A 12,481-nucleotide genomic window follows, 5' to 3' on the forward strand; every position below is an offset into this window, starting at 1 on the left:
GCTGAGACTGACATTTGAAGGAGGCGAGCAAAGATTACTGTTGACCTAGACCTTGACTATATATTATGCACAGTAAATACAAACATTAAGACATTGACCTTTTAGCTTCATCAATTTTGAAATGGGTATAGTAATAATGCATTTCTTGCCAAGTCGTTGTAATCTCAAATGAGAAAATGTGTGAAAGGCCTTGGTAAACTGTAAAATAGTCAACAAGGAGAAAGGGTCTTTTCTTTCCTTTTCCTTTTTGAGACAAGGTCTCATTTTGTCACCCAGGCTGGAGTGCAGTGGCACAATTATGGCTCACTGCAGCCTCCACCTACCAGGCTCAAGTGATCCTCCTGCCTCAGCCACCGAGGTAGCTGGGACCACAGGTGTGCGTCACCATGGCCAGCTAATTTTCTTAATTTTTTGTAGAGACAAGGTCTTGCTATGTTGCCCAGGTTGGTCTCAAGCTCCTGGTCTCTGGTGATTCTCCTGCCTCGGCCTCCTAAATTGCTGGGATTACAGGCATGAGCCACGGTGACTGGCTGGTCTTTTCTTTATGCTAAAAAAATTCAAACATATACTACATTAGAATAGTGCAATAAACACCCAGAAGCGTATCAACCAGCTATGACCAGTTACCAACTTATGGCCAATCATGCTTCATCTTTAGCCAGACCCTGATTACCCATTTTTTTGGGAAGCAAATCTTTGACTGCCTATATTTTTATCCATGTATATACCTCAATGAGGGGATTATCTTAAAAAACACAGCCACAAATACCATCAGTACTCCTAAAAGCATTAAAACAAAATTTATAGCAATTCCTTAATTTTATCAAATATCATAATTTGACTTAGTGGTCAAAAGTCCCTGATGATCTCAAAATTTTTGAAATCAGTAGGTGTGAATTAGTATTTAGATAAGGTTCATGTATTGCAGTTGGCTGCTACTTTTGTTGGTTTGTTTTCTTGAGATACCATGTTAGCCACGATGGTCTTGATCTCCTGATCTCGTGATCTGCCCGCCTCAGCCTCCCAAAGTGCTGGGATTACAGGCGTGAGCCACCGCGCCCAGCCTGCTATGTTATTTTTTAATCTGTAAGTTTTTCCTTAATCTTCTTTTTGTTTTGTTTTTGCATTTTGTTCGCTTACAAAACTGTAGAACAGTGGTTCTTAAACTTAAGTGTGCATTAGAATCATTTGGAGAGCTTGTGAAACCCGGGATTGCTGTGTCCAGTCCCCAGGGATTCTGATTCCGTATTGCATTTCTCTTTCTTTTTTGAGATGGAGTCTTGCTCTGTTGCCCAGGCTGTAGTGCAGTGGCCTGATCTTGGCTCACTGCAACCTCCGCCTCCCAGGTTCAAGCCATTCTCCTGCCTCGGCCTCCTGAGTAGCTAGGACTACAGGGGCGCCCCACATGCCTGGCTAATTTTTTGTATTTTTAGTAGAGACGGGGATTTCACCATGTTAGCAAGGATGGTCTGATCTCCTGACCTCATGATCCGCCCGCTTCGGCCTCCCAAAGTGCTGGGATTGCAGGAGTGAGCCACCATGCCCCACCTCCATATTGCATTTCTAACACTTTCCCAGGTGATGCCAATACTGTACTCAGGAAGGACACTTTGAGAACCATTGTTTTGCATATCTCACAGTCTGGATTTCCTTATCCCTTGGTAAAGTATCCTTACACATGTTCATCTTCCTCTCTATTTCTTGTTAGGAGGAACTTACTTAATTGTCTGCAGTACAAGATAATGGTTAAAACTCAGGGTTTAAAGTTAGATTCCCTGCATTTAAATCTTGCTTTTGATATTTATTTGTCATGATCTTGGGCAAGTCACTTCACTGTTCTGTGAACACAATATTACAGGGTCTTTGTGAGGATGAAATGAGATTTTAAAAAGTGAAGTGCTTAGCATAGTACTCTGTCACTCAGCAAATGCCCAACAAATTTGATTGTCATTTTTCAACCAAGAAATCATAAAGCGGTGCACGGTCTGTAGAAGGCCTTAAGTTTTGTGTTTTGCTGCGTTTTGACGTCAGCACAGGCAAGCAGGAGGGCCAAAAAAGAACCTAATTAAAAGTGAAGAACAACTCTCCTGGCCACTTCGTGTCAGCTCGAAATTCTGCCCCTTTAAGGAGGGCTCGGCCACGTGACCCATCGGGTCACATGGCTCGCGGGACAACATGGCTGCGCCCGCACTAGGGCTGGTTTGTGGACGCTACACTGAGCCGGGTCGCGTCCTCTTGCTGCTGCTGCTCTCGCTGCTGTGTGGAGCGGCAGGGAACGAGGAGGCCGGGACCAATGCGGGCGCGGGGTCCCTTGCGGGTTCTTGCGGCTGCGGCACGCCCCAGCGGCCTGGCGTCTATGGCAGTTCGGGAGCCGCTCACCGATACTCGCGGGAGGCTAACGCTCCGGGCCCCGTACCCGGAGAGCGGCCGCTCGCGCACTCAAAGGTGCTCCATCGATTTCTCCAAGGCGGGTGGTGGCTGCTGGGTTACTGGACCGGGTTGGAGTAGGCAAAGCAAGGGACTAGTAGGAAGGGAAGTAAAGGTTATAACCACACCCCAAATCGAGCACCTGCTGATCCCATTTGAGGAGTTACTTCTCTGTGCCTCACCGGCAGACTCCATTTAATTGACCATTAGGGAGGTTTGGTTTGAGGGTTATTGTTACTTCTTTACCCCCTATTTCTTCCTCCCTCCAACCTATTCTCTTGATGAGGGGCTCAGAATTTTAAGTCAATCAAATTATGGTTTAAATCACCATTTCCTCTCTTATTAACGCAATAAATTGGGATCCTGGCTCTCAGTATCTTCAACAGGGTTGTATACTTATCTGTAGTCTCCTCGAGTACACTCTGCTTGAGGACAAGGGCTTGTATTGTTTATCCTGCTATTCTTAGCACTTTAGCACATAGGAAGGACTAAGCAAACTGTAGTTGTTTTATTACTATTATTTATCTGTGTCTTGCTTAGCGTCTCTATGTGTTAGGTGCCAGGATATATAAATAACTTACTGACCGGGCGCGGTGGCTCACATGCCTGTAATCCCAGCACTTTGGGAGGCCGAGGCGGGCGGATCACGAGGTCAGGGGTTCGAGACCAGCCTGGCCAGCATGGTGAAACCCCCGTCTCTACTAAAAATACAAAAATAGCCGGACGTGGTGGCGGGCGCCTGTAATCCCAGCTACTCGGGAGGCTGAGGCAGGCAGGATAATTGCTTGAACCCGGGAGGCAGAGGTTGCAGTGAGCCGAGATCGTGCCACTGCACTCCAGCCTGGGAGACAGAGCAAGACTCCGTCTCGGAAAAAACAAACAAACAAACAAACAACAAACTATTACTTCATTCTGTCTGCCCGGTATTTTGCATGTTGGTGTGTTGTCGAAACAATTTATGAAACTAGAAGTCAGGTGTTCTGACTCTTAAACTAGTGCTCCTTCTTGTTTACTTAGCGGACCCTATCCTTTTCCCATTCCATTTTTCTTTTCTTTGGGTTAATCCTGACCAATATTTAGGACTCCGGTGAGAGGTAACATCCACAGCAGGTTTTACCTGACCTCCTCTCTTTCTCCTTCAGTATTTTCATATCCTGCCTCAGTAGTATGTGTCTACTCTGACATAACAATTATTAAAGATGTTTTTCTGCTGATGTCTCTCCCCACTTGGACTGTGAGGGTGATAGGGTCAGGACCATGATTTAGTCTCTCAGGTGTAGAGTGTAGGAGGTTGATACATGGGCTTCTCATTGTTTTTCCATCCTGTATAATTTTGGGTCTTCAATTTTTTTTCTGTTACCCCTTGGAGCATGCCCTGCAGCATTGTTTATCTTCTGTGTGTTGAAGACTCCTGATTACTGTTTTAGTGTGTATTGGCCATACTTGATTTTAATTCCTCTCTAACTTGCCTGATAATTGATAATCAATCTCTCCCTCTTTCTTTCTTTTTTTTTTTTTTCAGGAGTCTCACTCTGTCGCCAGGCTGGAGTGCAGTGGCGCCATCTCCGCTCACTGCAGCCTCCACCTCCTGGGTTCAAACGATTCTCCTTCCTGTCTCAGCCTCCCAAGTAGCTGGGATTACAGGCACAAGCAACCATGCCTAGCTAATTTTTGTATTTTTAATAGAGATGGGGTTTCACCATGTTGGCTCTAATGGTCTCAATCTCCTGACCTCGTGATCTGCCTGCATCGGCCTCCCAAAGTGCTGGGATTACAGACGTGTCCCACCGCGCCCGGCCAATCTCTCTCTCTTTCTAAGGAGAAATCCTTACATCTGCTTATCTGTTTTTTAATAGGGAGCCATCTCATTTGCATATATGCATTGGTCTGTCTCATAATTTTGTCTAGATTCCTCTGGCAAGCCCTGAACATTTCTCATTTTTAAACATTCTATTTTCCTACAGGTTCCAGAATGGATGTGGATGCTAGAATCTTTTGGATTATGTTTACAAGATGTACATTTTTCATCCCTATAGAGTGGTTTTGTGTCTTGATTGATGCTATATGGGTCATCTTTAGCCAGTTCTTATAGTCTGCTTTCTACACTGTTTAGGGGCATCTCAATTTATTAACAAATTAGTGGTTGATGAGAATATACCTTCAAGCTTTCAAGGGCACAACCTAATGACTGAACCTGAAGTAGTCTTGTTGTCAAGACAATGATGTCATAGGAGACTGTTCTTAATCTCTCTGTTTTCCTTGGTTTCAAATGTCTTAGTTCATGTGCAGACGACTTTTCTCTAATTCTGACACTTTGCCATTTATTCTAAATTCAGGAACTCCAATATTTCAGGAGAAGTAAATGATCATAGTGGTGGTTCTGCTTTTTTTTTTTTTCTCTTTGTTTTCTGTTTATTTGGTTTAATTCAACAAATGTTTATTTGGTACATTACTGTATAACACTTGTTATATAAGATTCATCCTATGTGCTGGGCATACAGAAAAAGACCCATACACTACCCACATGGCATTTACACTCTGGTAGGTGTTTCTCTCTCTCTCTCTCTCTCTCTCTCTCTCTCTCTCTCTCTCTCTCTCTCACTCTCTCACACACACACACAAGCATCATTTTTCTATAGTGAGAATACTATAGGAGGAATATGTCCAGAGTACCTGGAGAGGAATAAAGAATTCATTCTTCATGGACAAATCAAGGAGTGCCTCAAAGAAAAGGTCACATTTGAGCTAGGCCTTGGAGGAAATATTTTTAGGAGCTGGGAATGGAATTTCAGATTCAAGGACATTCCAAGAAGGAGAATAGTATCAACACATAGCACATTGTGGAAATGCACGGTGTGTGCTGGGAAACATAAGTGATTTAAGATCTGGGAGTGACATGTTCACACTTTTTTTTTTTTCCTGAGACGGAGTCTCACTCTGTTGCCCGGGCTGGAGTGCAGTGGCCGGATCTCAGCTCACTGCAAGATCCGCCTCCCGGGTTCATGCCATTCTCCTGCCTCAGCCTCCCGAGTAGCTGGGCCTACAGGCGCCCGCCACCTCGCCCGGCTAGCTTTTGTATTTTTTAGTACAGACGGGGTTTCACCGTGTTAGTCAGGATGGTCTCGAACTCCTGACCTCGTGATCCGCCCGTCTCGGCCTCCCAAAGTGCTGGGATTACAGGCTTGAGCCACCGCGCCCGGCCATGTTCACACTTTTTAATGTAACACTTTTTCGATAAGTCTTTTTTTGTTTTTGTATATTCATACAATGAGTGTGTGGCAAGGTGAGGGACACAGAGAAATAACAGTGGGCTTTGCCCTCAAGAAATTTTCAGTTTCACTGGAAAGTTATGGCAATTAGAATTGTCTGGGAAACAATATAGACATTTAAAAATTTGATGTGTATTCCCTCTGGTTATAAAAATACAATTCTCATTGAGAAAATTATCTTAACAGTTTTCTGCATGGCTTATGATTGTATAACAAGGAAGCAAAATGTTTTAGTCTGCTTTTATCTTTTAGAAGAGTTATTTGAAAGGTATTTAGGATCATCGGATGCTAAGATTGTAGGTGGCATGTCTGTACATATGGATAAAGTCAGTCTTAATTTCCTGTCTGAGGAGGTTTCTGACTGGTAATGCTTCCCTGGGCATCCAGGCACAATCAAATGCCGTCTCTTCCATGAAACCTTTCCACCTCCTACAAAGAAGTAGTTTTTCTATCCTCTCAGTTCCCATAGCTTATTTTGTTGTTGTTTGATGACAGCTTGTATATTTTCTTTAATATAGTGCTAGTTTTTTTTTATATTTTGTTTTGTTTTGTTTTTGAGACGGAGTCTTGCTCTGTCGCCCAAGCTGGAGTGCAGTGGCACAATCTCGGCTCATGGCAACCTCTGCCTCCTGGGTTCAAGTGATTCTCCTGACTCAGCCTCCTGAGTAGCTGGGACTACAGGCATCTGCCACCACGCCCAGCAAATTTTTGTATTTTTAGTTGAGATGGGGTTTTACCATGTTGTCCAGGATGGTCTCGATCTCTTGACTTTGTGATCCACCTGCCTTGGCCTCCCGAAGTGCTGGGATTACAGGCGTGAGCCACCGCGCCTGGCCCTAATGTAGTGCTAGTTTTGTAGTTGTCTGATATTCTACATTGGAAGCATTTTTAGATATTTTAATCTCTATATCCACCTTGTGCCTTGTATATTTTAGGCATTCTGTAATAATTTCTTGAATGACCTCTTTCCTTTTATGGTGGATACAATATTGAGAAACTGCCTTGGGAATAAAGAAGGTCACATACTTTTTCAAGAAACATTTGTAAAGTATTCTTTTGCCCTATTCATCCTCCTAAGAATCCTGTGAGAGAGATCGTCTCCCACTTTACAGTGAGGCAACTGCGGCTTAATGGACTCATATAGCTGAGAACTGCAAGAAACTTTGAATGTCATTTCATCTATGATTAGTGTCTGTCTGTAGAGGCAGGAGGGTGACAGAATGGTATAGATAGATAAGCCCTGTATAGATAGATAAGGCAGGGGTTTGTGGACAGGTCCAGAGAGAATGCTTCTCTTATTCACCCAGCTTTCTCATGAGCCTTTAGCTTATTTTATTTTATTTTATTTTATTTTATTTTATTTTATTTTATTTTATTTGAAGGGACTCAGAACAAGAGCCTTTAGCTTTTAATGTCAGGGCTGAGGAGAGGAAAGAAGGAAAAGGAGAAGTTACACAAAAAAGTTATGTATGATCTTATTTCATCTTTGTGTACAAGACAAAAATCACTTATTAGCAAGTGAAAAAAAGACAAGACTGGCTTAAGCAGGAAAAAACTGGAGGGAACTAGCTCTCCTAGTTGGGAAGTTCAAGAGTAAATATGGCCCCAGACACACCTGGATACAGGGTCTCAGGCAGCATCTCCAAGGCCTTTCTCTTTGGCTATCTCTTGGCTCTTCTGCTCCATTGTCAGGTAATGTCCCTTCTACTACTGATAAGATAACGAGAAGAGAAAAAAGTTCTTTCCTGGTAGCTCCAGCAAAAGTTCAAAGATGAACTTTGATTGGGTCTTGGGCCTATCCCTAATTACATCTCTGTGATCAAAAGAATGCTGTGGTTGGCCAGGCTTGGTGGGTGATGGGAAGTAGGATAGAGTTATCCAGTACCCCTGGGCCACTTAGAAAGCTTAAGAAATGGTTTTGGAAAGGAACTTCAGTATTTTACAAGAAGTAGAGGGAGTGGGTGCTGGATGGACCAAAATAGCAGCGCCCACTGCACGTGGCCTAAGTGTGTAGCCCACATATGGTTCTGTTCTTCTAATGAATAATAGAGTCATTCTTGACTTCACTTACACTTCTGGCTTGAGTGGCAGTGGCAGAAGCTGTGGTGTGGCGGGGAGGGGTTTATCTCACCTTCAGATTGGAGGAGATATGGATTCTTTGAATTTGGACCTTCAATGAAGAGTTGACTAAAATGGTCCTTTTTATGTGGCTTAGGATCCTACAGAGTGAGACACTTGATACTCTGGTTTTCACTTGAATGACATTTGACATTTGTAGGACAGAAAACTTTATTTCATGAGTATAAATGAAAAATTATGATCCACTCAGAGTGATCCAGGCTATTTTTATCTATAGTCTCCAGAATGGAAACTTGGCTTATTCAGCACTGGCTATCTCTGATGCTTAATGAAAGAAGGAAAAAAAGAAAAATTCAGCCAGAAGTCCACAGTGGAAGTCGTGATTGCATTAGCATTGTTGGTACTCACCTTGAGGGAGAAGAAGATGAGAAAAGTTAGATAATTGTAAAAGTTCATTAGGTACAATGGGCACAGCTTCCTGTGGGCCTTTGAGCTGAGGGATGAACAACTGTTCTCATAACAGGAAGTTTTGCCACAGGAAAGCTTTTATTTAAGTCTTTTATGAAATCTCTTTTTTTTTTTTTTTTTTGTTGAGATGGAGTCTCGCTCTGTCGCCCAGGCTGGAGTGCAGTGGCCAGATCTCAGCTCACTGCAAGCTCCGCCTCCCGGGTTTACGCCATTCTCCTGCCTCAGCCTCCCGAGTAGCTGGGACTACAGGCGCCCGCCACCTCGCCCGGCTAGTTTTTTTTTTTTTGTATTTTTAGTAGAGACGGGGTTTCACAGGGTTAGCCAGGATGGTCTCGATCTCCTGACCTCGTGATCCGCCCGTCTCGGCCTCCCAAAGTGCTGGGATTACAGGCTTGAGCCACCGCACCCATCCTGAAATCTCTTATTAGAGCCTCTTAATCATTTTAAGACTGCTCTTGAAACTTTTGTCTGATGTCTTCAATTTTTCTACTTCTTTGTAGAGCTGCTTAAACTGCTGATTTCTCCTCTTAGCACTGCGCTATCTTGTGTCCCAGCACTTATAGTGAGAATAATGGACAAACAGTTCAGTCCTTGACCTGCATATGTTAAACAGGTTTCACTGTGATGTTGACATGTTATGCATGTCTAGAACTATTAAAATTAAATAGCATTTTATAATTATGCATAATTCAAATGATAAATTCCTGATTACAGTCATGACCTCATTCAACTAGTAAAGATTTTTTGTGTCTACTGTGGACCATGTACCATGCTAGGCACTGGGGATATAGAAATGAAAGATTCATTTCTGGTCCCCAAAGAGCCTAGGTTCTAGGGAAGATGAAAACACAGAATAGATGACTTGGAAGCAAGTGGAGATGTGAAAGGGGACTGAAGACAGGAACACCCTGTCTTCAGAATTACAAGACTTCTGCAGTTATCTGGGGATAGAAAAGAGGGAGAGATTAGAGAGATACATATTTAGGAGATCGAGTGAGACTAGGTGGTCTGTGTAATGTTGGGAGTAGGGGATGTGAGTAGTCAAGGTTGATTTCTTGGGATAGCAGTAATACATTGGACAAACAAAAACACATTTATTACTAATTTATCATAGATGAAAACAGCACCATTTTTATTGGGAAATGCATGCATAGAATCAAAGCAACCACTAACAAGGAAAGTCAGTAGAAATAGAAAGTAGAATCAATGATTGTGGATTCCTAATTTGTTTCTTCTGATGTTATTTTTCTAATGCTTCTGCCCTTATTGCTAAGCAACTCTTTTTTTCCAACTAGTCGTCTCTCCTTGACTTTTTTCCTTTTCTAATTTGAGCCCTTGTTTTTTAAAATTTTATTTTTAATTGACAAATAATTATATAATAATTTGTGGGGTACATTGTGATGTTTTGGTATATGTTTACATTGTGGAATGAGTCAAGCTAATTAACAAATCCATCAGCTCACATACTTATATTTTTTGTGTGTGGTGAAAACATTTAAAATCTATTTTTTGGCCGGGCGCGGTGGCTCAAGCCTGTAATCCCAGCACTTTGGGAGGCTGAGACGGGCGGATCACGAGGTCAGGAGATCGAGACCATCCTGGCTAACATGGTGAAACCCCGTCTCTACTAAAAATACAAAAACTAGCCGGGCGAGGTGGCGGGCGCCTGTAGTCCCAGCTACTCGGGAGGCTGAGGCAGGAGAATGGCGTGAACCCGGGAGGCGGAGCTTGCAGTGAGCTGAGATCCGGCCACTGCACTCCAGCCTGGGCGACAGAGTGAGACTCCGTCTCAAAAAAAAAAAAAAATCTATTTTTTAATAATTGTGAAATATATAATGCATTATTTATTATAGTCACCACTCTGTGCAATACATCACTAAAGCTTATTTCTTCTATCTAACTGAAATTTTGTACTGTTTGATCAACATCTTTCTTTTTCCCATCTTCCCCACTCCCCTAGCCTCTGATAACCACCACTCTACTTCAATTAGTTCAACTTTTGTAGATTCCACATTTGAGTGAGATCATCAAGGTATGTGTCATTTTGTGCTTGGCGCATTTCACATAGCATACCGTTCGCAAGGTTCATCCATGCTGTCATAAATGGCAGAGTTTTCCTCTTTTTTTTTTTTTGAGACGGAGTCTCGTTCTGTTACCCAGGCTGGAGTGCAGTGGCGCAATCTCTGCTCACTGCAAGCTCTGCCATTCTCTGCTCACTGCAAGCTACGCCATTCTCCTGCCGCAGCCTCCTGAGTAGTTGGGATTACAGGTGCCTGCCACCATGCCCGGCTAAGTTTTGTATTTTTAGCGGAGATGGGGTTTCACCATGTTAGCCAGGATGGTCTCGATCTTCTGACCTCGTGATCCAACTGCCTTGGCCTCCCAAAGTGCTGAGATTACAGGCGTGAGCCACCGCGCCTGGCCGAGTTTTCTTCTTTTTAAGGCTAAAATGTATAAATAAAATATATGTATATGCATATATATATATCATTTTCTTTATCCATTTGTCTGATAAGGGACACCTAGGTTGCTTCTGTATCTTAGCTATTGTGAATAATGCTGCCATGAATATGGGATTGTAGATATTTTTTGAGCATACTCGTTTTATTTCCTTTGGCCATATACCCAGAAGTGGGATACCTGAATCATATGGTAATTCTGTTTGCAAATTTCTGAGGAACCTCCATATTGTTTTCCATAATCACTGTATTTACATTCGCACCAACTGCACAAGGGTTCCTTTTTCTCTACACCTTCTCCAACACTTGTCATCATTCATTTTTTTGATGATAGACATTCTAACAGGTGTGAGGAGATAGCCCATTGTAATTTTAATTTGTGTTTTCCTGTTGATTAGTTGGGATGAACATTTTTTCTTATATTTGTTAGCCATTTGTATGTCTTTTGAGCAATGTCTCTTCGGGTCCTTTGCTCATTTTTAAATTGAGTTCTTTGTTTTCTTGCTATTTAGTTGAATTCCTTATGTATTTTGAATATTAACTCCATATAAGATGCATGGTTTGCAAAGATTTTCACTCATTCTGATATATCTCTTCACTATGTTGTTTCCTTTGTCATACAGGAGCCTTTTGGTTTGATGCAATCTGATTTATTTATTTTTGCTTTTGTTGCCTATGCTTTCGGGGTCAAGTCTGAGAAGTCTTTGCCAGGCCTGCCTCATGGAGCTTCTTTTCCCAATGTTTTCTTCTAGTAGTTTTACAGTTTCAGACCGTACATTTAAGTCTTTAATATAGTTTGAGTTGATTTTTGTATATGCTATAAGGGTCTAATTTCATTCTTCTACATGTGGATATTCAGTTTTCCTAATACTATTTATTGAAAGATTGTCCTTTCTCCATTGTGTGTTCTTGGTGCCTTTGTTGAAAATCAATTGATGGTAAATGCATGAGTTTATTTCTGGGCTCTCTATCCTGTTCCATTGGTTTTTGTGTTAGCTTTTATGCCAGTACCATGCCATTTGATTAGGTTTGTATTTATTTTGAAGTCAGCTATGTGGAACTCCACCTTTGTTCTTCTTGTTCAAAATTGCTTTGGCTCTTTGGGGTCTTTTGTGGGTCTGTACAAATTTTAGGATTTTTTTTTCCTATTTCCTTGAAAAGTGACATTGGAATTTTGATAGGAATTACATTGAATCTGTGGATTGCTTTGGGTACTATGGACATTTTACTATTAATTCATTTAATCCATGAACATAGGATGCCTTTCCATTTGTTTGTCTTTTTATACTTTTTTTCATCAATGTTTTATAATTTACAGTATATAGGTCTTTTACTTCTTTGGTTAAATTTACTTCTAAGTGTCTTTTTTTTTTTTTTTTTGATGCTACTGTGAATGGGATTAATTTCTTTTTCTTTTTTCTTTTTTTTTGAGACGGAGTTTCACTCTTGTTGCCCAGGCTGGAGTGCATTGGCAGGATCTTGGCTCACTGTAACCTTCGCCTCCGGGGTTCAAGCAATTCTCCTGCCTCAGCTTCCCAAGTAGCTGGGTTTACAGGCATGCACCACCATGCCCAGCTAATTTTGTATTTTTAGTAGAGACGGGGTTTCTCCACTTTGGTCAGGCTGGTCTCGAACTCCTGACCTCAGGTGATCAGCCTGCCTCGGCCTCCCAAAGTGCTGGGATTACAGGCGTGAGCCACCTCGCCCAGCCTGGGATTAATTTCTTAATATCTTTTTCAGATAGTTCATCATTAGTTTAGAGAAATGCTGGCTGAGCAT

General features: G+C 42.1%; 1 protein-coding gene across 3 annotated transcripts in view; it reads left to right on the forward strand.

Annotated features, from left to right (window-relative positions):
- The first annotated feature begins 2,138 nt into the window (after window positions 1–2,138).
- Window positions 2,139–12,481, forward strand: part of SUMF1 (sulfatase modifying factor 1) — a 113,762-nt gene continuing 103,419 nt past the window's right edge. For all 3 annotated transcript variants that reach the window (XM_017870730.1, XM_017870731.1, XM_017870732.1), the window contains exon 1: window positions 2,139–2,445. In XM_017870730.1, the coding sequence (XP_017726219.1) occupies window positions 2,176–2,445 (270 nt within the window). In that variant the 5' untranslated portion in view covers window positions 2,139–2,175. The remainder of the gene's footprint in view (window positions 2,446–12,481) is intronic.

This window comes from Rhinopithecus bieti, unplaced genomic scaffold (assembly GCF_001698545.2).
Source record: "Rhinopithecus bieti isolate Rb0 unplaced genomic scaffold, ASM169854v2 scaffold_5101, whole genome shotgun sequence".
NCBI lineage: Eukaryota > Metazoa > Chordata > Mammalia > Primates > Cercopithecidae > Rhinopithecus > Rhinopithecus bieti.